Raw genomic sequence first — 25,391 nt, forward strand, 5'->3', positions numbered from 1 at the left:
TGGCCAATTCTAAACAGTTATTCACGTGGCCCAGTTAAAACTGGGCTAACTGAACGGGGCTTATGCTCTTGCAGTCTTCTCTTTTTTTTTTTTAATTGGTCCAAAGTTGTGGTGATTAGTTCGTCTGGGAACATCTTAGTAGTCGGTCTGGATAAGCCCAAACTATAGCCGTTTCAGAGATTTTGGGTTACATAGTCCTACACTCACTGAAAACAATGGCAGATAACCTAAACCTCTCAAGCTCACTTGATACTTATATAGTTATATTTTCGGTGACGCTGCTGGACAGACACGACGGAGAGAAGGTTAATTATATTCCTTCTTTCGTCTTGTTGTTCACTGCTTTCACAAGTGCAGCTGCTGTGCATCGCAAAAATGCTCTACTTTTCTAAACAAACTATTAATGATCATCAGGGTTAAAATACTTTTGCCGTTGGATCAATATAAATCCAAGATGAAAATTGGATCAATTTTGCTTCAACAATGATATAGATGATATTAATCCAATAAGTCAACTGATGTTTTCAATCTCATCGGCTATCCATGCCACCAATATTTCTAACAAAATGTTTGAAATTGGATCTATTTGCTCTTTTTTTGTTCCTTCGCATAATCATTAACTAAGGCTTCGACATCTTTCCAGAATAGCCCCTCCACAAGAACTCCATCTTTGGCAAACCTGCAAAAACATATCTATCTCATCAGAATCAAGCCATTCAGTTTATGAAATCCCAGATCTACTATATATTTTTCCTCTTTCAAAAGGATGAGAGGGAGAAAGAGACCATTTTGTGACGCTCTTGGTAAATTCAACTTTAGGCCTCGCAGAAATGGACTTGGGATCAGCACTTTCTACAGTAAGTGTGTACATATCGGAGAATCTAGGCAGCTTTGATGAGACGATTAAGCCAGTGCTGTTAAAAGATCCCTGTCACAAACAATCCAAAGCTCATTAAGTCTTCTGTGAATCTAGAGCAACTAATTCATCCAACTACTTATAGTTACATCAACAGAAACAAATTCAGTACGAGATTAACAAGGTCATAGATTGTTGTTTCAGCTACTGCATCTTCTATTCATGAGACTTATATAGGATAGATGAGTTAGCCAGATAATTTGTAGCATAAGCTACTAAAAGCCTCCAGACACTGGAAGGAGAGGCTCAACAAAAAGCTATGCAGGTGGTATTCCTGATGACTCCGGGAGAAGCAGCCTCTAGCCTTCAGACTTCACCAGATTCAGCTAGAGTAAGAGTACAAACAGTTGCAAGATCTAAAAATGCAGTCCACAAACTGCAGCGGATATGAGTCGACTATAGCCAAAAGTAGCATGTAAGCGACAAGATAGCTAAATATATTGGAAGAATGATGCAGGCATTGACATACACCAAATGCAGTGACCTCAAAATTCACCACGAAAAGCAACATAGCAAAATCTAGTACGGAATAAATGACATACAGACAGTCCTTCATGCTCTCTTCATAGCAGCATATAAGCCTCTAGCAACTCATTAGAATGTACCACTTACTTGAAAGTTGAATGGTGTATGGTTCCATAAAAGATGTTAAAAAAGGACAGACAAAACAAAAGAATATCTGAGAAGCTAGAGGAGAAGAAGAGTTAGCTATAGAAACAAAACTGATGACTTTACAAAAGGAAAGAAAAAAGTAAAAGACAAAAAACAACAAAGGAAGGGTATCTACTAGATCTAAGGTCTGAACACAGTAGGCCACCAGATGCAAGAGTTACAAGAAACAAGAGACAGAGATAAGACTAAGAAAAGAAACAAAAGACACACACCAAATATGAAGAATGCACAAAAAGTGCTACTAGACATAGATTCACACAAGAAAAAAGTGTATTTTATACTCAGTGAGTGCTTTCTAAGAAGGGTTGGTATTGACTGAAACTGACACAAGGAAAGAAATACAAAAAGATTTAAGTTGCACTTGTGAGATCTCGACATGATAAACCGTGGAAGCAACCAGGCAAAATAGAATAAACAACACTGAACTCCCATTTTGGTAAGCAAACAGGCTCTTGAGCAATCCTCCGTGTAACAGTGTTCGATTTTAACCAATTTAAAGCGGACCCAAAGAATGTGGGTCCCAGTTTAACCAGGTCAACCACTCTGATGGGGGGTATTAAGACACTTTCTAAAAGCAGCTCTAAATGGATGCTATTCCATCTTTGTGCCCAAATTGACAGATACAGAATGCTGGATGAAGGATTTTGTTACTTTCAACCTTCATCAGGATACTGCCTATGGGATGGTCAATTGTATTTCTTATGATCATTTGTCTCCAAAATATTAATCCTTCATTACTGTTATTACTCCATAAAAGTAGAGAAAACGAGAGTAAAAGGACTGTGGATCAGTTACATAAAGACTTTGACGTGTCCTGCAATCTAGGTTTTATTTAAAGGTGATCTATATGCACAAAGAGTGGATGTAGAGAAGAATGGGTAGAGCGTGAAAATACAAAACAAACAACAGATATTTTTTATGTAGGTTCACTATAATCCGTAAACGATAAACAGTGAAGCAAGATAGGAGTAATGACTGCAATTCAATCATTTTCTAGGGTAAAAGAACAAAAAGAATAGATCAGCCATCCTTTCTTGGTTGATTTCTGAGTGAATACATTTTCAATTGCTTCAAATCTCATAGATCCACTTATACTCTGAGTTCTTCACAAAATTTACAAATTATCATCTGCACCCACTTTTTGAATTTTGGGGACATTGTGAAGGACAGAGTATGAGTAAAGATTACTATTCTTACAAACAAAATTGCAAGCTTACCCTAACAAAACCTTCACATAACCTATTCTTACAAAGAAAGTTGCAAGCTTACCCTAACAAAATCTCCACATAACCTTCTCTCCTCGGAAGAAACTACAATGACGGGGCAATTAACCCCAAAGAATACAAATGGAAGTTTCTCTTAACAACATCAATAATATAGTCCTTCATCTGAAGTACCACTTACTTCAAGTCTTTTTATCCCATTTTTTCCTTCTGGTAAGTTATACCAGCCATAAGACGGTACTCCCTTCATCACACTTCTAACTGGTGCTTGATGAAAGGGATAAAATAATCAAGTAGCCATCTAACCCACCCAACTAAAAATGAGTTTGATAACTGATTTATTTAAAACGGGTCAAATATGGATCATGTCCATATAACGCTGAAAATGGGTATTTGATGGGTCAAATTGGGATTAGATTCACCCATTTTCGCCTGTGTGTTACTCGGCGCTCTCATCACTAGTTGTTGAGTCTAAAACAACACCACAAAAAAACCACCTTCTTACAGGAAAACATATTTTTTATAGTGAATATGTTGGAGACTTGTTCATACACCATCACAAGGTAAACGGACTCCTATTTATAAAATTTGTTCATACACCATCACAAGGCAAACAGACTCCTATTTATAGGTGCAAGAATTCTTCCATGGAATAAATATATAAATATGCAGTGATGTAATAAAGTAGTGAGAAGATGGAATCATGAGTTGTTGAATAACTATTTGCTCTTTAGTGGGGTAATAGGTGGGTAGATCATGGAAAAGTAATTTTATAGAAGTTGTGGCCACACTCTCGTCTTTAGAGGTTTGATGACGTGTTGACTAGATTTGACTTCCAACATATCCCTAAGGCAATAAAAAGTTATGCAATTTAATATTAACATTTTTAATATTAAAATGCATAGCCTCTACCACACTCACTCATTTTAATATTAAAAATAAGTTCACCCAATGAAAGAGATTTTATGCACAATGAAGGTGTACGCTGTATTGAAAATCCACTTAGTAAAACAACAATCTTTACCCCAGAGACAATATTGGTCACACACTTGAACTAACTGCTTATGGAAAATAAAGTATCAATGCTTCCACATAATAATCAACATGTTGACTAAGCATATCAGCTAGCACATTACAACCTTGTGTTATCCCAATTTCACAAATGCTTTTTAGAATAAGTCTAACTCTTAGGAAATTTATTGGCTAGCACAAATATCAAAAGTTCTCCCGTAACTCCAACAACCCACTCATTCTTTTTATAACCAACATCCACTCATACTAGCTCCAAGTTTTCATTAAAGGTTCATAAACTCAGCCTCCACAAATCTTGCACTTACACCATAGAGGGGGATATAACAATAAGTATAATAGTGTATTTCAAAACAACTCATCATATGATTTGTTTTCCCAATTGAATTTGGTTATAAAATCCAAATTGAGTTTCGACTCATGAATGTATAGGCTTAAACCCATCCCCTTGATGTGCTGCCAACTCTTTCTTGTGTTAAGGCCTTAGGCCATTTTCGACAATAATATTAAGAAGATTCAAGCTCACTACAGCTGAATCATCACTAATCCAGAAGTAACACTCTCGACTTGTCCCCTCCAAAATACAAAAACACAACATTGTACGACTCAAAAAAACCTTGGATTAGTTCTTGAATCCAAAAGCTCCACCACAAATAAACACCTCCTTTTTGTACTTAATACCTAGAAGACTATCCACCAACCGATGATCACATGTTCCCACAACTTTATTATCCACTACATTCTTATTTATTCTATGAAAAAATTCCTACACCTCTAAATAGAAGTCTTTTTGTAGTATGCATCAAAATGTGGTGCAGTTAGGAATCTAGGGGTCGAGAGTTGATAGTTCTCGTTGATTCCTCGCCTCTTTGATTCGGATCTTTAAACCCTAATATAGTCAGATTTTTCTATTAAATTTACTTTGTAGATAGATCATTGTTCCAGTTATATTCAAAATGTCACTTTCAGCAAATACCTATCCAATATCTTTTGATGAAGTTGATTATTCTTAAGTTGATAATCAATTTTCATGATAATAACTAATCCATTATTTTAAAATATTACTCGAACCAAGCATGTTGAATTTCACAAACATACTGATGCAGAAAAAGGCATGTTCATGAATAACTTACTTGTGGAGGATAGGTGAATAAAATCGCATTCTTTTCCTTTGTGTGGATAATCAACTGCAAAATCACGTTGAACAAGATATATGTGCCATAGTTAAGGATACAATAAAGTTGAAGAAAAGTTTCACATACTAAAAGTATTAAATCTCTCAAGAACCATAAAACATCCATCAATCAAACTCCCGACATGTACAAAAATTGCAAAGGCATACCTTTTCAACCATCATACATCAAATACCACTAAATCTATAAACCTGTGGCCTTCAAAATTTATCACTTGCAATTTTCTCAACCACAACTAATACAGGACCAAATATGAATATTCAAATTGAAAATTTAACCCTCTAATCATGGCTATTAAATTTGACTATTCATAAGAATGCTAAAGGACTTGTTCATCTGGATTCAAAACTTGATTTAGTTATATAAATAAAAAACCAAATACTGAATAACCAATTTACAATTGTTCACTGGAGACATAAGTGAGTATTTAGTATAAGGAAAAATAACTTTCTCACGGGTTAACCAACCAACCAGTATTTATGAAAAGGAAACAGTAGTCATCATCGAAAGTGATAAAACAATGTAAAAAGAATCCCAAGCAAGCAGGCCCTGAAGAACAAAACAGTTATTAAACCAGATAATTAAATTGTTTTTTTTTCTTTTCAATTTTTCTACTCTTAGTCAGTATACTCTTTACTGATCAAAGAAAACACAGCTATGCCTCAATCCAAAATTAAAAATGGCAGGACATATAATTCCCTATATCCTCCATCCAGATCCCTTTCATTCTAATACTCAGTAATCATCTCAACAAAAAACACATACTTAACAGGTACATAAAAAACAGAAATGAAAATTCGAAAGGATATAACACAATGCATCCAATGAGAAAATCACGATTTGCAGGAAACTCCTTCTTGTAGAACTGAGCAACAAGAGCAATTGCGATGATGATTGACCCAATCAACAGCCTTAGGTTACTCAATCTCACATCTTCTGGGTATCCTTTGCTTGTCACAATCTATAAACCATATAATCAAACAAAAACAAAAAAATCAACACACAAAAATAACTTGAATTCAATTCAAATCTAGAATAAAAAGAGAGTGACCTCAGTGACGGAATCATCCAGAAGGCTCTTGATGGAGTGATGATCCAAAAGATTGGCCTTTTTAGGGTTCTTCTTGACGGGTGTCTGGGTGGTGGAATCCATTTTCTCCGATTTTGCTTCTGCGTTTTTCATTAGGGTTTGTCTGGAAATTATACAAAAAGAGCTACTGCTAGTCAGAGGGGAGATGAAAAATGACGATAGATGAAACTACGAAAAGGTGCTTTGGGATGTACTTGCATGTGACATGTATCTAAGGTCATTAAAGTAAATAGCAATTGTGAATGGAAAGCTCCTCATTTTTGAAGAAAATTACTGCCTCCGTTCCAATTTACGTGACACATTTCGAATTTCGAAATTCAAATAAATTTATTGTTGATTGTAATTTTTTCATATATTTTTTAAGTATTTTAAATTGACAATCATTATGGCTTATAGTATTTTTACGTAGTTTTCAAATATATACATTTTATTTTAAAAAATTTAAAAATTCCATATTTGAATCCACGATCAAAATTAGACCATTTGACTCTTAAGAGCAAAAAATATCACATTAATTGAGACAAATGAAGTACTTAACTAAGCAAACATAATTACTATTATCTACATTACATAACTATACTTTTAATAAAGTATATTACAAACATAGACATAATTATAGTTTTATAGTTAAAAAAATAAAAATAAATAACACGCACACACTCTTCACCATCGATCCCTCCCCTTTCCTTTTCTTTTCCGACGAACGATCATTCGAATTGGACAAGAAAATTCATCACATTTCTTTTCCTCTTAGGGTGAAGGGGGAGTTTCAAGATGTAACCTTTTGAAAGAAGAGAGACCAAAAGAGTTGTGACACGAATAATGGAGGGAAGCAAGTTTTTATTGTGTTTTGAATCTATCGTTTGCTATTGCTTTGGTTTTACATATATATATTTTTTTTATGATCTTATTCGATTTATTGCTCAACTTTGTTGGCTTGTTACTTGTATATTGTGAATTTCAAAAGGTTGTATTTGACAATGAGGTCTAGTGTTTTAGTGCTTCAAATTATAACTCATAATATGGTAGGTAATTAAGAACTAATCTTTAAAAAAATGTAAGTTATTTATTGGACCATATTGAAGAAAATTATGATTAAACTAGATATTGGAGCCCTTCTTTTATTTGAATTTATGTAACATAAATAGAATTTTGAAAGTTAATCAAATATTTTTTTTAATTATAATTTTTAAAACTAATTAAGTTGTTAATTATTGTAATTAATAATATTTTTGACATAATTTATAAATATATAAATTATTCAAAATGTTTTTACTCCCTCTACTCAAATTTATGTGACACATATTAAATTTGGAAAGATTGATCAAATTTGTCGTCGACTGTAATTTTTTTATATGTCACATATTCAATATATGTCACTTCTCATTTATCCCAATTTATGTGACACAACTAGAATTTCGAGAGTCAATAAAAAAATTCTTTGACCATAATTTTTTTCATTATTATAAGTTGTTAATTATTATGATTTATAGTTTTTAAAACGCAATTTGCAGTTATACAAAATTATTGAAAATGTCTTTTTAATTATTAAAAATAGTTTTGCTCTTTTTGTTTCAATTTATATAATACGGATAAAATATAAAGAGTCCTATCAACTTTTGATTTGACTATAATTTTTTTATATAATTTTTAAAAAATATTTAAGTTATTAATTATTATGCTTTATAATATTTTTTATCTAATTTTTAAATATATAAATTATTAGTATTTAATAATTTAACCTTTAATTAACTTAAATTCCACAAAGCACACATGTCGAGACCATGACATGTGTGCTTGTAGACTCTTTTGACTATATAGTAATATGTTTTATTTTCTAAATGATATTTCATTTTTTGTCACAAACACCACACTTAAAATTAATTTTATATTCATTATAAAGAAAGATAAAGTTGAAAGTGCAGTTCTCTTTATTATTTCCTTGATAAATTTCTGATTGCTCAACATTAAAAAAAAAAGAAAAAGTTTCCATATCCAAAGTTTCTATATGCTTGGTTATAGAGAACGTGTAAAAATATAGAAATTTAATCCAATTAGCGGAGGGGGCAAGTCTTTCCTTTTTCTTCTTTTTTTCGGTAAAATTAAAGTTTCCATATATATTTTCTCGTTACAGAAAACGTGCAAAAATATAAAAATTTCCATAAATGTTTCCATAAAATATAAAAAGTTTCCATATATATGTTTTTGGTTATATAAAACGTGTAAAAATATAAAAAGTTCCCATAAAATATACTAAGGTTTTCCTATATATATTATAGAAGTGCCGACTGCACCTTTGTGAAAATCTCTCTATAAATTCCTAATATTGTTTTCTTCTTTTCATTCATTGATTCTTTGTACGTTTGAGAAGAAAAAAAAGCGAAGAGAAATTGAGGACATGGAGAATTTGAAAGAAGGTTTCCGGTTCCGTCCGACTGATGCAGAAGCTATTACTTTCTTGTTGAGATTTATTGCTGGGAAAGCGATGAATGATTCTGGATTCATTACCACTAATGTTAATACTTACAGCAAACAATTAGAGCCATGGGATATTTACAGTCACGGAGTACCCTGCGATAATGATGACGGGGACAACGACTGCAGCCAGTATCGCTTTTTCATCACAAAGCTCAAGAAGAAAAGCGAGTTCAAATATAGTCGCATTGTGGGAAACAAGGGCAGTTGGAAACAGCAAGACAAGAGCAAACCTGTTCGAAACAACGGAGGAATAGTGATTGGATACAAGAAGAGCATGTCTTACGTGAATAAAGGCTATAATCAAGACAATGGACATTGGTTGATGAAGGAGTACGACCTCTCTACGAAAATTCTTGACAAATTTGACAATGATTGCAGAGATTATGTGTTGTGTGCTATTAAGAAGAGAACTCCCACCAAAGATGACACAATGACGTTGATGACTACTGTTTCTGAAGAATGCAGGAATTTGGAGCACCAAACCTCGGCGGCTGTTGAATCGACTAGTTATGATGAGGCATTAGTAGTGGATGCAAGGGAGCTCCAATCAGAGTTGCAGAACAATATGCACAAGGAGGCAGACATGGTCGTTGAGCCATTATCATCCCCTTATACTGGCACAAACATCGTCATTGAGCCATTATCAACCCCTTATACTTTTGAAGGCACAAACATCGTCGCTGAGCCATTACCAGCCCCTTGTACTTTTGAAGGCACAAACATCGTCGTTGAGCCATTACGAGCCCCTTATACTTTTGAAGGCACAAACATCATCGTTGAGCCATTACCAGCCCCTTATACTTTTGAATCCACGTCCATGCTAGATTTTGATTATGACTATTCACCTGCTGACTTTGGTTTTCTACAAAGCATTATAGCTTCATTCTGAAATTATTAGAATTCTTGAGCAAGTTGTATAAATCTTTTTTAATAATGTATGATTGAGCATTTATTAAGCCCTTCCGGCTTCCTTGGAGTTGCTTCTTCATTAAATTTCTCTACTTTTATTATATGTTAGTAAGATATTAGCTTAACTGATTAGCCTTTAGTCAGATCACAAGTGAATAGAACCAATGCATATTGCGAAGTTATAACCTAAACAACCTCAGGCATTCCCCATTGATAAGCAGATCTTTCGTCCTCAAACGACCATGTATTTAGGCTCGGTCAAGTCAGTTGTTTCCATTCTATATTTGGTGCATTCACTCTTATATGCTGTTGATATGTGGAATTTCCCTTGTGTATCATCCCTTGTTTCCTCATATGTTGTGATTCGCAGTAAACTTTTCCACCATTGTGTTACGATTTTCTCCGTTTTTCTGTTCTTTGGTACTGTTGTATCACTGAAATCTCAATTTTTTTATTAACTGAAACCTGGCTTGAAACTATCCAATATAAAATTGGGGCAATAAAATTAGAGATGTTTATGGGGAAATCGACCATTTAGATTTGAGTTTCTGTGTTCTGAACTTAAGAATTAATGTGTTCATGTTCCTGAATTCATACTTTTGCCTGTTTCAATCAGAATAAATTGGCGTTGTTGCCTTTTTAGTGAACTTTTGGATGTTTGAAAAGTGTTGGTTTTCTTTTCTCAATAATGTTTGACCAATATCTGCCTTGGAGTTTCATTTATATTTTACTTCATATATCCTTTTACGCATTAGAAATTATGATCCACTATTCTTATGTTCCATTGAGATGTTTTATTTGCCTAGAATTTTGCTCTAGGGATCTTTGGGTAGTTTACTAGATCATTTGCTCTATTGAAGATTAACTTTCATTATTGTTTAGTGAGTGTCTAGAAAACCAAAGCAATCTTGCCAAAGCAACTTTATTAAACAACATATTATCAAATTTTGCCAAAGCAATCTTTTGTAGACCATTGTATGTTTCTGTAAGATTTTTACCAATGTCCACCCCCTTTCTCCCTTTCCTATGGAAAATGGACCTTTTTAATGTCGTATCCACGAGACACTCTCCAATCAGTGTCGTATCCACGAGACACTCACTAAACAATAATGAAAGATAATCTTCAATAGAGCAAATGATCTAGTAAACTACCCAAAGATCCCTAGAGCAAAATTCTAGGCAAATAAAACATCTCAATGGAACATAAGAATAGTGGATCATAATTTCTAATGCGTAAAAGGATATATGAAGTAAAATATAAATGAAACTCCAAGGCAGATATTGGTCAAACATTATTGAGAAAAGAAAACCAACACTTTTCAAACATCCAAAAGTTCACTAAAAAGGCAACAACGCCAATTTATTCTGATTGAAACAGGCAAAAGTATGAATTCAGGAACATGAACACATTAATTCTTAAGTTCAGAACACAGAAACTCAAATCTAAATGGTCGATTTCCCCATAAACATCTCTAATTTTATGTCCTATTCACCCTATTCAAAAACAACCACATAACTAAGTTTATTTGCCTTTTTTCTCTAACAATTTATAGGTTTACGAGGCTGATCATTATATATGGATGTGTTTTAGTATTCCTATCTATGTGCTTCCAGAAATATGCTCAAAATTCACAAGATCATGCTTGAAATCTTTTGTTGTTATTAACTATTTGTCAAGTAATGAGGAAAGACTCCTAACAATGGACTTAATCTTGAAGATATCCTGCTAGTAGAAACTTGTGCAAACATATATGTTTTGGGGCATGATGGACTATATATAATCTTCTTGAACTTCTCAGATATGATACAAAATTATTGTTTTATTTGATAATACACTCCCTCCGTTTTCATTTTTTTTTGTCTTACTTTCCCTTTTTAGTATGTTTAAAAAAGAATGTCCCTTTCCTAATTTAACAACTCTTTAATTTCCACATTGTATATGACATATTTAAAACCACATCATTAAATGACATTTTGGTACATTATACAGATCTTTAATTTAAGGATACAAGATTCTAACTTTTTTTTTACTTTCTTAAACTTCATGTCAAGTCAAATTAAGATAATTTCTTTTAATTTGTTTTTAAAATAAATTTGCATTCACAGATTTTAAAAAAAAGTAATTTAAAAAGCAGATTTAAAAATAGATTAAAAAATGGATTTAAAAAACATATAAAAAACAGATTTTTAAAAAAAATTTAAAATAAAATAAAAAAAACTGATTTTAAAAAATAGATAAAAAAACTGATTTAATCTCAAGGACATATTTGGCCCAAAGTATAACGGTAGGGGTATAATTGGCCCTAAAGTAGAACGAAGGGCATAAATAAACTATTTTTCAAAGTTCAGGAGTAATTTTGACCCTTTTCCATTTTATTATTAATAGAATAATGTTAACCGTTTTTGTAAACACTAATTGATTATTTGTTACTTTGCATCTCAGAAAGCTAGAAAAAACAGACTTAAGTTAAAAGATGATGGAAGTTTTTTCCTTTTTTTGGGAGAACAAAAAACTAAGCCTCATATTGAACTTTAACTTTAGGCCATCAATATTATTGAACCGCTCCTGATCTCTTCATATAAAAGTTGTGTTTTTTCTTCTCCGTGTCATGACTCCATGCCATTAAAAGTTTCATCCAGAAGCATTACTGGTGATGGTTAACTCAGTTTCTAAATTGCATATATTGAGACATTTATGATATATGCATATGTATGTGCTTGAGGCCAACTCCTATTGCACTAATCTTCATGTATAATTATCTTGTAAAATTCCTTCTCTATACCCAAAAAAATAAATCATTTTCCTTAAAATCTTTTGAAGCCATAATCCATAAATTAGCCTTCTTGATCTTCTATATCAAAATATGATAATTTCATATCTAAAACATAGCCGACGAATATGAATTTAATAAGAACTCTTCAGAAAAAAAAGGCAGCACGATTTTAGATATGAAATTTAATAATAAACTTGATTTGCATTTAGCTAATAGCTAGAAAGACAACAACAACATACAAGCAGGGGCACAGACATATTCTAAAACCAAAGCATAGTACTAGTCTACTGGTAGTTGGATAGTAGGAGATAAACAAGATATTAGGAACATTGGTTGAATGGAAAAAGAGTGCCCTGCTCATTAGTACCACATATTAATCTAGGCACTTTCATGATCGTCATGAAGTGAAATCCTGTCCATGATATTGGCCACCACCTCTTTGGACTCCTTGAGCAACCTGACACTATTTTTGAGCCTATTGCGTTTCTCAGCAACCAATGGCGATTCATCAAGCATTCTTTCAATACCACCACCATGAGGTGCCATCAGATCTTGAATGATCTCGTCTTCCATGTCCTTATTAATCATGTTTCGAATGCTGAACATTATGTGCAAGGCCATAGAATCCACCAGCCTCATTAGCACAATTTTCCAATAGGCCATCGTTCTCATCTTCAAATCGAAAGCCTGTTGCACCACATCTAGATGCTCTCTCAAATGACCAACCTCGATTTCTCCTACTCCTTCAAGGTTTATCATGGAACACTTCCAACGATCATTCATAATCTCCATGAACATGTCCTGTTGAGCCATGAACTTACTATACGTAGCTAAATAATCAGGATTACAAGTGTAATCAGTCAGCTTTTCCATCCCGATGATTCCCCTTACCCAATCAACTGATTCATTCTTCTTCTTGGCAATCAAGTTTTGGGCTGCCCTTCTTGTAGATGACTGAAGCTGTGGATAGTTCTCACAATGATACATCAAAACTTTGATAACAACTCGCTCTAAGTAATTCCAAAGTTTCCCCACAAAATCCTCTGGAGAGGCAGCAATTTCCTTCACTTTTCTCTGCAAAACATTAAGGAAAACAGCTCGAGGAAGGAAGTTTGGCAATCCAATCCCTTTCGTTTCCTGTAAAACCATGATCTCTTCCATCAAGAATCCCTCCATTTCCCCAAAATTCTTGGAATGTATCTCATTAGAGTATTGATCAAGCATTTCAACCAGTCTAGCTGAAGAGTGCATTTCTTTTTCATCAGGGTACTCATCAAACTCCCCACTTAGAAGAATTTTCTTTAATGAATCCTTTGATGAATTCAGAATGCGCATAAATGCCGTCAGAGCTTCAGGCACAGAAGTTAGATGTTGAGGGAGCCTGTTGAGTTCAGCAAGATTTGCAGCAAGTCTGTCATTGATCTTCCTCACAATTTCAGGCAAGCATTTTGAAATAATGCTTGCTTGAATACGCACCAGCTTTTGTGCTAGAACAGGAATGCTAACCATCGATTTATCAATCTTGGATAGAAGTGGATGAGTTGAAAAAAGCCTTCCCTCATCACTCCTTGCATCTTCATAGGACTCATTCCCAATTCTATTTCTCACACAAACATAGCCAAGCCCTATATTCACTTCATCAGCAGTAACCTTTTCAAGCAGCCCTTCAGGGGCTTTATCAGCTTTTGTGACAACAGCCAGAGTCCTTTCCCCTGTTTTGTCCACTTTCTGAGACATCCTAATAGACTCACAAGTAGGGAAATCAACAGTAGCTGATAAAACATTCAAGATTATGCTTTCTTCAGGAACTATATATTTCATAATAATATCACGAATTTGCTCATAAATGTCTTCAGGTTGTCCTTGTACAGCAACTCTAGTGATGCCAGGTAAATCCACCATGGTCAAATCAGGGACACCATTTTTTTTAACTACTAATGTTAAAGGGTTGTTAGATATGCCCTTACCATGGCCAGCAATCTCATCAGTAGCAAGAACGATAGCATCTGCAATGCCAATTTCATCAACAGGGAGTGACTTATTATTGTATTCCAAATGAAGATTTGGTGCAGTGATGTTTGGATCATTCTGCAGCCTCATGACAAGGGGTACCCTGGTGCAAATGCCTTGTCCTCTAGGAAGACTGATCCCAGCAAGGGATTCGAGAACACTGGACTTTCCAGAAGATTGATCCCCGACTACTACGATGGTTGGAAGCTGGATACCTTCTTGCATGATGTTAAGGTGTCGGAGTTTGTCTATACAATCAAGAAGTGGACGAATTCTATCATTGAAAGATGCAACAATAGGAGGATGAACAGCACAAGCTACTGCTGCAAGAGGTTTTGGATCAAAAATTTCAATTGAATCAGAAATGCAACCATTGACGTTTTGGTAGGCCATATTTTCTTGATACTCTAGTAAGTAGGGAAAAAAAATGGTTTTTAAGGTTTCTTTGAGAGGTGAAAATGGTTGTGGTTATGGCGAAGTTTATAAAGAACTTAAAAGGGGAATAAGGTTCTGATTTTTCTACTGTAGTTGATAAAGTTGAGTGTCTATACATATGAATTTAACTAATGAATGAGTTTGATTCGATTTTGCTTTCGGTGGTTATTTTGTATGCGAGATAAGGTGAGATATCTTAGAATTAAATCTATGATAAATTTATATATTTAGATGATGATATATATCGTCAATCAAATATTGTATAAATTTTACCTTTATCTTAATCCTAAGATATTCACCTTATTATATACCAAAGATCATTTCCTGTTTACAGGAATTAGCTTCCATGGGATATAAATTGTGCAATAAAAAAATAAAGGGTGTTGCTTAGACTGTTCAATAGTAAGACAAATGATTGTACTTTAAAGTGAGTGTGAGAATATGACTTTAAAATTGATTGAGAAAGCTCACACGAAACCTACGACTTGTATAGACTTTCATTTTCCAATGAATGTACACTTATTCAGTATTTTAGGGTATATTAGTAGATAAGACATGAGCTATTAATATATAAATAAACATAGATAAAGATAAACTATCCTCAATATATCAAACCAATAGTCGTAGTATAATTAATTTCAATATTACTATATAATACACCAAATTTAATATTATTTATATATATTCTACAGACTAATTTTTACTATACTGGTGAGAACTTAACCACCAAGGAAGAGAGGAAAGCTTTGAGAAAAGACAAGGAAACAAGGAACTTGTCCTCAGTTCTTTTTTGTGGTGCTTTTGTTGATGATGAATAGACACATAGTACGAACAAAACTACAATTTATCCATTGGTCATTGAAAAAGAAAAAGTTGAGAGGTACCCTTTTTCAAACTTAGCTCATAAATAAGAAGATTCATAGTTTTATCTATGATAAATTTCAGGATGACGAATTATTTACCTAGTTAGTTTAGATTTTAATTTGGTGTAGGGGTAAAATTATAATTCAATTTTATATTTTAGAGCTTTTTATTTTTAATAATACTAATTTAATATATGTGTATCGCCTTAATATATATATATATATATATATATATATATTATGTGTTAATCCATATCATTGAATAGATAATTTTAAAAATTATGTAAATATTACTAAGTAACATATTTAAGCTACAAAATAAATATACATAAAAAAGTAGACAAAAATAGAGAACTTGCTATTTTAACTTCTCATCCTTTTTAATTAATAGGTCTTAAAGTCCAAGATTGATATCCAAAATAATGTATAATTTTTATCATAGAAAATAGTTGATGAATTTTATTATTTAGATGAGGTTTATATGTATAATAATTAACTAATAATTTGAAAACATAGCGAAAGACAATTTTATGTATTGCGAAGTATAGTTTTTATAAAAGGTAAAATTAATTGATTTAGAACTATCCTATAAATTTAGGAGTTCTCGTAGATATCACGATCCCGACCCACCGTGACTGATACCCTCAATACTTATTTCAGTGGGAGAACCATTTCTACAGCTCAGCTTATCAACTTAAGAAATAAGTATTAAAAACCTTGCAGAAACGGAAATATAACCAGAAAATAATACTAAGTTCTCATAAACTCAGCCAACAATTTTAATAACTACGAAAATGCGGAAGGCAACACATCCTAAAAACTGAAAGTCGTACCAAAACTCTAACCAGTGTCAATGTAAAAAAAAGGAAAAACACTCCTCAAATAGAAGTCAAAATACTAAAATAGTGTCTAAACATCTGAGCCCCAAAAGAAGGACTGAGATTAATGAAAAAGTCCACGGCAGCATGACAGAATAGTTCACCCTTGAATTTTGAACAAACTTCTAATCTTCCAATCGGGGTCTCTCCGCAACCGACTGAATATGCCTTGTACTCAACAAAAAGGCAGAGCAAGAATAGTATCAGTACAAAAAAACAACAATGTACTGGTAGAATCACGCGGTTAGCCAGTAAGCAGATCATAGACAAGTAAATTAAACACAATAGACATATACATATACAGAATAAGTCAACCAATCTCAAGTTCAACTATTATTCAGCAATATCACAACTCAATAACTTCCACATGCTATAACTTTACGCCAGGGTCCTCTCAAGGGACCTACAAACAATCAACTTTGTGTCGGAATGTGACACCTGATCTAATTATATGTAAGAACGTAACATCCGATCCAAATATGTGTCGGAACGTGATATCCGATTCAAATTATGTGTCGGAACGTGACATTCGATTCAAATTATGTGTCGGAACGTGACACCCGATCCAAAGGTACCACAATCACAAATATATTCAGTATTTACAACATTTATATCATCAAAAATAAGTTCATCATACAAACAGGCCATCAAATGATCATTTCACACATAATCTAGCATGTTTCCCTATTCATATACATGCATGCATATCATGAAAAAATTTAACAAGTATATGAAACACATACGGGAAACTAGACCATCACCTACCTCAAATTCAAGCTTCAACAACCTTACAATACAAGAGTCTTCCCTTTTCGAGTTCGTTCTTCTCATTCTTGGTCTAGAAAACAATAAATACATATAAATGATCAACACAATGGGTCAACTATCAGGAAATATAACATAATTTCACACTCTAGAACAACCATTGATCCTAACCTTACCCTAGGGCTAATTCTCACCATAGATTTCTAGTTCAAACCCTCCCCCAATAATTACCACCCATACTTTTTAATTTTTAGGAGTCAAAGTATGAATCTAAGGAGTAAAAATCTTACTTTAAGCGTGGAAATCCATGGAAAATTGGTAGAATTCGCCCTAGGTCGCATCTTGAAGTTTTAGAAATTGATTTTGCAGAAAAAGACTGTTTCTGGATTTTTTTCACGACTGTCCCGCTCTGACGGGAATAATCCCACTCTACCGGGATATGTGGAAACAGTGAGCTCGGAGTTTGTGCTCTAAGCCTCAATTTCACAACACACCCTTTCCAAAGATGTATTAAAATTATACCCTTCACGCTAAATTCGATTTCGAGAGTTTTCCTCGTCCGAATGTGATTCCGCGAAGCCGTAAATGCTCCGTATCGTCTTGGCTATCAGTCTATCCAATCAAATTATAGATTTGACCTTCCATCATTCACATGATCTCCCTAGACTTCACTTGACTCAGAATTCGTTCAAATATGACCTAGGCTCAAATTTTTCGAAATTACTACCCAAAATTTTCTAACCCAAAATTCTTCCTCATTGGCCTATTCCTAACGACGGGAACATGTTATTACAATAGGTACCAATTTACCCATATTATATTCCAAAAAAATTGAAATGAATCTTAAATTTTCATTTCACAAATTTATTAGATCAAATAAAAGCAGCCATAGGTAGAAAGAAGATAGTATCATAAAATATCCAATACATTAGGTGAATTTCAATGTTTATAACTAGCACCGTATAGTTTAGAAAGGATATTTGCAACAAAAGTAGTCTTTCAAAAGTGCCATGTTTTGCCATGGTTAAAGACAAACTTATCTTCAATACACCAAATCAAATAATAGACAAAAAATAGTCCTTGTATAATTATTCTTAAATGAAAGGTAAGGCTGCGTACAATAGATTTTTGTGGTCAGATTCTTCCCCCGACCCCGCGCATAGCGGGAGCTTTAGTGCACCGGCCTGTCCTTTATATATATATATATATATATATATATATATATATATATATATATAAAAGGAGAGACAAAAGTGCCACGTGTCAATATCACAAAAAACTGTAATTATCATTAATTAAAAATGCACAAAATAATTAAAAAAAACAAATTTCAATACCAAATGAAAAAACGGTAGTTACCACTAATTTAAAGTGAGAGTTATAATTTAACTCCTTTCCTGTATTGTAACTAATAATTTGTTTTATTTGATTTATTTATCCACGTGTCTATAAATCACGAGTTTCTTTTATTTGAATTCATGTACTTGTAGGAAATTGTAAATTCGTATGAAAAAGATTAAGCAATTGCTTAAATTTATTATATATATATATATATATGAATTATCTGTTATTTTTTGACAAAATAAATTAGAATTATTTATGTATTGAATTAAGAGTAGTTAATAAGTTTTAAGAGATAAAGATTTAGCATATAAATTTAATACTTACAATTTTAGAGATGGTTACAACTTTCTCACTATATTTAATTGTAGAAGTTTTCAAAGCTTTAGTTAATGAGAAAGACAAATGCAGATAATAATAATAATAATCTATATATTTATATATCTATATATCTATATGTATTATGCATATAATATGAGAGGTAAAAACGCTACAGAATTAATTATTTAATAATGAATTAGAAAAACTAATTGATCAATATAAAATCTGGAAAAAAAATCAAACATAACTAACCTCATAATTTCAAACTTTAAATTGTGTAGTAAATAATTAATCAATATAAAATCTGGAAAAAAAAACGCAAACATAACTACCCTCATAATTTCAAATTTTAAATTGTGAAGTTAGAGTAATTTAAGTTTTTACCTTTAGTCAATGAAGAATTTTAAGGAGTGCTTTTAGTGGGTAGTAATAAGTTTTTAAAATATAATAATAATAATAATAATAATAATAATAATAATAATAATAAGGGTAGTAATAAGTTTTTAAAATATAATAATAATAATAATAAATATTATTATTATTATTATTATTATAGCATAGTAAAAGAAATAATAATAATAATAATAATAATAATAATAATAATAATAATAAATAGAAAAATATCAAACAAACCAAAAGAAAGAATAAAAAGAAGATAAATGAGGACTAAGAGAATAGGTTGGGAGGCAGTGGGGCCGAATCTTATTGATTTCAAATATAATAAATAATAATAGTAATAATGATAATAATAATAATAATAATAATAATAATAATAATAATAATAATAATAATAATAGATATAGTATATAATAAATTTTAAAAAATAAGAAAAATGAGGAGGGGAAAGGAAATGGGGGCGCATAGGGGAGGATATCTTATTTATTTCAAATATTTCTTCCTATTTAAATATATACTTTATAAGAAAAATATTATTGTATTTAAAAAATTAAAGATAAATAAAATTTGAATTGTAATAGGGTTGTAACTTCTACTCTTTTATATATATCCGTAAAGTGATTTATAATGTTAAGCTTATTTCTCTTCTTTTATATTATTGATCATTAGCTTTATTGATAAATTTATTTACTGCACTCTTCATATTCTTCATTTTCTATAAATATTTTCTGATTCAATATTTTTATTTTTTATATGCAGGAATGATCACTTTTATTTTTTTTCTACTACAGGTTTAGGATAAGTAATATCTTTCATTCTAATTTTTTTATTTTATTTTTTGATAAAAATAAATACATTTGAGAGTGGTTTTGTAAATGTGTATATAAACAAATATTATTATATCATATTTTTTTAGTGATAATATATATATATATATATATATATATATATATTTGTCTTAATAGTTAAAATCTTACAAGATATTATGGTTTAACATGAACAAATAAGATATCACAATTTAAAATGATTAAAAAATAGTATGTTAATATTATTCATGCATCAAACGAATACATATACTAATACTATATAATACATTAAATTCAATTTTTTTTTTATATATTTTACCAAACAATTTGGTGAGAACTTAACCACCAAGGAACTTTTCCTCAGTTTTTTTTTGTTTTTTGTTTTTGTGGTGCCTTTGTTTGATGATGAATAGACACATAGTACGAACAAAAGTTTTATGGCAAGCAACTATAATTTATCCATTGGTCATTGGAAGAAAAATAAAGTTGAGAGGTACCTTTCTGTCAAACTTAGCTCATAAGTGATAAGACTCATAATTTTATCGATGGTAAATTGAAGGATGATGATTGATTTAAAACTATCCTATAAATTTAGGAGTTCTCGTAGATATCACGATCTCGATCCACCGTGACTGATACCTACAATACTTATTTCAGTGGGAGAATCATTTCTACAGCTCAGCTTATAAACTTAAGAAATAAGTATTAAAAACCTTGCAGAAACGAAAATATAACCAGAAAATAATACTGAGTTCTCATAAACTCAGCCAACAATTTTAATAACTATGAAAATGCGGAAGTCAACACATCCTAGAAATTGAAAGTCATACCAAAACTCTAACCAGTGTCAATGTAAAAAAGGAAAAACACTCCTCAAATAGAAGTCAAAATACTAAAATAGCGTCTAAACATCTGAGCCCCAAAAGAAGGACTGAGATTAATGAAAAAGTCCACGGCAGCATGACAGAATAGTTCACCCTTGGATTTTGAACAAACTTCTAATCTTCCAACCGAGGTCTCTCCGCAACCGACTGAATATGCTTTGTACTCAACAAAAAGGCATAGCAAGAGTAGTATCAGTACAAAAAGACAACAATGTACTGGTAGAATCACGCGGTTAGCCAGTAAGCAGATCATAGACAAGTAAATTAAACACAATAGACATATACATATACAGAATAAGTCAACCAATCTCAAGTTCAACTATTATTCAGCAATATCACAACTCAATAACTTCCACATGCTATAACTTTACGCCAGGGTCCTCTCAAGGGACCTACAAACAATCAACTTTGTGTTGAAATGTGACACCTGATCTAATTATATGTCGTAACGTGACATCCGATCCAAATATGTGTCGGAACGTGATATCTAATTCAAATTATGTGTCGGAACATGACACCTGATCCAAAGGTACCACAATCACAAATATATTCAGTATTTACAATATTTATATCACCAAAAACAAGTTCATCATACAAACAGGCCAGCAAATGGTCATTTCACACATAATCTAGCATGTTTCGCTATTCATATACATACATGCATATCATGAAAAAATTTAACAAGTATATGAAACACATACGGGAAACTAGACCATCACCTACCTCAAATTCAAAGTTCAACAACCTTACAATGCACTAGTCTTCCTTTTTCTGAGTTTGTTCTTCCTATTCTTGGTCTAAAAAATAGTAATTACATATAAATGACTAACACAATGGCTCAATTATCAGGAAATATAACATAATTTGACACTCTAGGATAACCCTTAATCCTAACCTTACCCTAGGGCTAATTCTCACTATAGATTTTAAGTTCAAATCCTCCCCCAATAATTACCACCCATACTTTCTAGTTTCTAGGAGTCAAAGTATGAATCTAGGGAGTACAAACTTTATTTTAATCATGGAAATCCGTGGAAAATTGGTACAATTCGCCCTAGGTCGCCTCTTGAAGTTTTAGAAATTAATTTTTCATAAAAAGATCATTTCTGGACTTTTTCACTACTGAAGTCGCAATTATCCCTCTCTGGCGGGAATAATCCCGCTCTGGCAGGATATGTGGAAACACAAAGCTCGGGGTTTGTTCTCCAAGCCTCAATTTCACAACACACCCTTTCCAAAGATGTATTAAAATTATATCCTTCACGCCGAATTCAATTCCAAGAGTTTTACTCGCCCGAATGAGATTCCGCAAAGCCGTAAATGCTGCGTATCATCTTGGCTATCATCCTATCCAATCAAATTATAGATTTGAGCTTCCATCATTCGCATGATCTCCCTAGACTTCACCTGACTTAGAATTCATCCAAGTCTGGCCTAGGCTCAAATTTTCCGAAGTTACTATTTAAGTTTTTTGGCTCAAAATCCCTCCCCATTGGTCTATTCTTAACGACGGGGATAGGTCATTAAAATAGATACTAATTTATCCATAACTCATCCCCGAGTGACTAGCTAGGGAAAACAAAGCTAAAGTAAAAATAAAATAGTACCTGTTTCGTCAAACAGTTAAAGATACTTATCTCGCATGTCTTTATCAGTCTCCTAAGTAGCTTCCTCTACTGAACTATGTTTCCATTGCACTTTAACCATGTTGATCTCCTTCTTCCTCAATTTTCGGATGTCACGATCAAGAATTGCAACTAGGTCTTCTTCATAATGAAGTTTCTTGTCTAATAACACTGCGTCTCATTTTATGATATAGTCCCCATTTTCATGGTACTTTTTCAGCATAGACACATAGAACACCAGGTATACTCTAGAGAATCTAGGTGGTAAGTCCAACATATATGCCACTGGACCTTCACAAATAAAATTTTTAAAAGGGCCAATGTAACGAGGACTGAGTTTGCCCTTCTTGCCAAATCTCATCACCCCTTTAATGGGTGACACTTTTAGAAATACTTGTTCACCAGCCTCGAATGTCATATCCCTTACTTTTCGGTCAGCATACTCCTTCTGAGGACTTTGAGCCGCTAGAAGCTTAGTTTGGATGCTTCTTACCTCATCTTGAGCATCCCTCACTAAGTCAACCCCCAATGGCTCCACCTTCTTAACTTCAAACAACCCTATGGAGGACCTGCATCCCCTCCCATAAAGGCCTTTGAATAGTGCCATATCAATACTGAAGTGGTAGCTATTGTTGTATGAGAACTCACACAAAGGCAAAAACTTATCCCAAGATCCTCCAAAATCTATAACACACGCCCTCAACATATTTTCCAACACATAAATAGTTTTTTTCAACTGGACGTCTGCCTGTGGGTGGAAAGTTGTGATGAAAGTGAGTTGAGTACCCAACTCTTCATGCAACTTACCACAAAATTTAGAAGTAAAATGCGTACCACGGTCTGAAAAGATAGAAAGGGGCACCCCATGCAGTCTTACTATCTCCTTCGCATAAATTCTAGTCAGTTGTTGTGTATTATAATCCATTCTAATTGGAATGAAATATGCTGACTTCGTTAACCTGTCAACCACCACCCAAATAGAGTTATGCTTTTCCAAAGTCTTAGGAAGTCCCACCACAAAATCCATGGCTATTCTCTCATAATTCCATTTAGGAATAGGCATTCTTTGCAACAAAACTGCAGGTCTTTGTTGCTCATACTTCACCTATTGGCAATTTTGACACTTGACTACATATACAACTATGTCTTTCTTCATACCTGGCCACTAATATAGCCGTTTCAAGTATTGATACATCTTAGTCACTCCTGGGTGAATAGAGTATCGTGAACCATGAGATTCAAACAGGATCTTTTGAATTAGTCCATCTACCCGGGGAACACAAATCCTTCCCCTAAAATGAAACACTCCACCTTTATCTAGTGTTGAGTCTGGAGCCTAGCCCATTAACACTTTTCCTCTAATTTTATTTAAGTTTACATCCTCAAACTGCTTGGTCTTAACCTTTTCTATGAAAGTGGGCCTTAGATCAACTCCGGCCATTATTCCACATTTCTTTGAGATGCCTAGCCTCGTGAACCTGGCCTCCAAGGCTAAATTTCTCTAGTCAGGGGCTGCTTAAGGGAAACATTCTAAACTGCCATGCTCACCGACTTTCGGCTCAATATATCTATTATCACATTAGCCTTGCCTGGATAGTACTCGATAGTGACATCATAGTCCTTAAATAACTCCATCTACCTTCGCTGCCTCAAATTCAAGTCCTTTTGGGTGAACAGTGCTGTAAGCTGTAGTGATCAGTAAAAACCTCACACTTAACACCGTACAAATAATATCTTAAGATTTTTAGTGTAAACACTATTGCTGCCAACTCCAAGTCATAATTCGGGTAGTTCCTTTTATGTATCTTCAATTTTTGTGAAGTATATGCTACAACATTCTTATCCTGCATCAACATAACACCTAAATCGGAATGTGAAGCATCACAATAAATAATGAAATCTTTACCTTTGATCAGTAGGGTTAAAATTGGTGTTGTGGTTAGGAGAGTTTTGAGCTTTTGAAAGCTCTCTTCATACTTGTCAGTCCACTCGAATGGAACTTCCTTTTTAGTCAACCTGGTCAAGTGAGTAGCAAAGAAAAGTTTTTTACGAACTGGCGATAGTAACTGGTTAGCCCTACAAAACTTCTAACCTCTGTCACAAAGCTGGGGCTAGCCCAATTCTTAACTGCCTGAATCTTTTGTGGGTCCACCATTACCCCTTTTATTGAACAACATGGCCCAAAAAAGCAATTGAAGGCAACCAAAATTCACACTTAGATAATTTTGCATATAATTTTTGTCTTCCCAAAACACCCAACACAATTCGAAGATGATTTGTATGTTCATGTTCACTCTTTGAATATACCAATATATCATCTATAAACACTATCATGAATGAATCCAGGAACGATTTAAACACCCCATTCATCAAACTCATGAAAGTTGCAGGTGCATTGGTCAACCCAAATGACATTACTATAAATTCATAGTGCCTCCTAAAAGATGTTTTGGGCACATCCGCAGGCCTAATTTTCAACTGATGATACCCATACCTGAGATCAATCTTTGAGAAGACTGAAGCACCTTGTAATTAATCAAACAGGTAATCAATACGAGGTAATGAATATTTATTTCTGACTTATTCAGCCGTTAGTTATCAATGCACATTTTCATACTATCATCTTTTTTCTTAACAAACAACACCGGAGTACCCCAAGGAGAAGGACTAGGAAGAATGAATCCCTTGTCAAAAAGCTCCTGAATCTGATCCTTAAGCTCTATCAACTCCGCCAGAGCCATACGGTAGGGAGGAATAAAAATTGGACGGGTACCTAACTCTAA

At 33.1% G+C, this 25,391-nt stretch overlaps 3 protein-coding genes across 3 annotated transcripts; 1 reads left to right on the plus strand and 2 right to left on the minus strand.

Moving 5' to 3' along the window:
* Positions 1–461: 461 nt before the first annotated feature.
* Positions 462–6,323, minus strand: LOC129902839 (signal peptidase complex subunit 2-like). Its single transcript, XM_055978264.1, has 5 exons — positions 6,085–6,323; positions 5,839–5,994; positions 4,974–5,051; positions 786–928; positions 462–679 (listed from the first exon to the last, which is right to left on the minus strand). The coding sequence occupies exons 1-5, from the start codon at positions 6,214–6,216 to the stop codon at positions 583–585; spliced, it is 606 nt and encodes a 201-aa protein (XP_055834239.1). The 5' UTR covers positions 6,217–6,323; the 3' UTR covers positions 462–582.
* A 2,114-nt stretch (positions 6,324–8,437) lies between these two features.
* On the plus strand, positions 8,438–9,594 carry LOC129904220 (NAC domain-containing protein 78-like). The gene has a single exon (XM_055979760.1). The coding sequence runs from the start codon at positions 8,522–8,524 to the stop codon at positions 9,488–9,490; it is 969 nt and encodes a 322-aa protein (XP_055835735.1). The 5' UTR covers positions 8,438–8,521; the 3' UTR covers positions 9,491–9,594.
* Positions 9,595–12,451: 2,857 nt separating this feature from the next.
* On the minus strand, positions 12,452–14,759 carry LOC129903118 (dynamin-related protein 4C-like). Its single transcript, XM_055978613.1, has one exon. The coding sequence runs from the start codon at positions 14,685–14,687 to the stop codon at positions 12,663–12,665; it is 2,025 nt and encodes a 674-aa protein (XP_055834588.1). The 5' UTR covers positions 14,688–14,759; the 3' UTR covers positions 12,452–12,662.
* Positions 14,760–25,391: the final 10,632 nt, after the last annotated feature.

Source organism: Solanum dulcamara, chromosome 9, assembly GCF_947179165.1.
Source record: "Solanum dulcamara chromosome 9, daSolDulc1.2, whole genome shotgun sequence".
Taxonomy (NCBI): Eukaryota; Viridiplantae; Streptophyta; class Magnoliopsida; order Solanales; family Solanaceae; genus Solanum; species Solanum dulcamara.

Bases quoted from the DNA above. Each gene is read 5' to 3' on its own strand.
- LOC129902839 (XM_055978264.1), bottom strand. From the start codon at position 6,216: ATGAAAAACGCAGAAGCAAAATCGGAGAAAATGGATTCCACCACCCAG. The intron at 5,052-5,838 runs CCTTTCGAATTT...TATGGCACATAT, and splicing joins TTGGATGCATTGTGTTATAT to ATCTTGTTCAACGTGATTTT. The intron at 680-785 runs GTCTCTTTCTCC...ATGTTTTTGCAG, and splicing joins ACCAAGAGCGTCACAAAATG to GTTTGCCAAAGATGGAGTTC.
- LOC129904220 (XM_055979760.1), top strand. From the start codon at position 8,522: ATGGAGAATTTGAAAGAAGGTTTCCGGTTCCGTCCGACTGATGCAGAA.
- LOC129903118 (XM_055978613.1), bottom strand. From the start codon at position 14,687: ATGGCCTACCAAAACGTCAATGGTTGCATTTCTGATTCAATTGAAATT.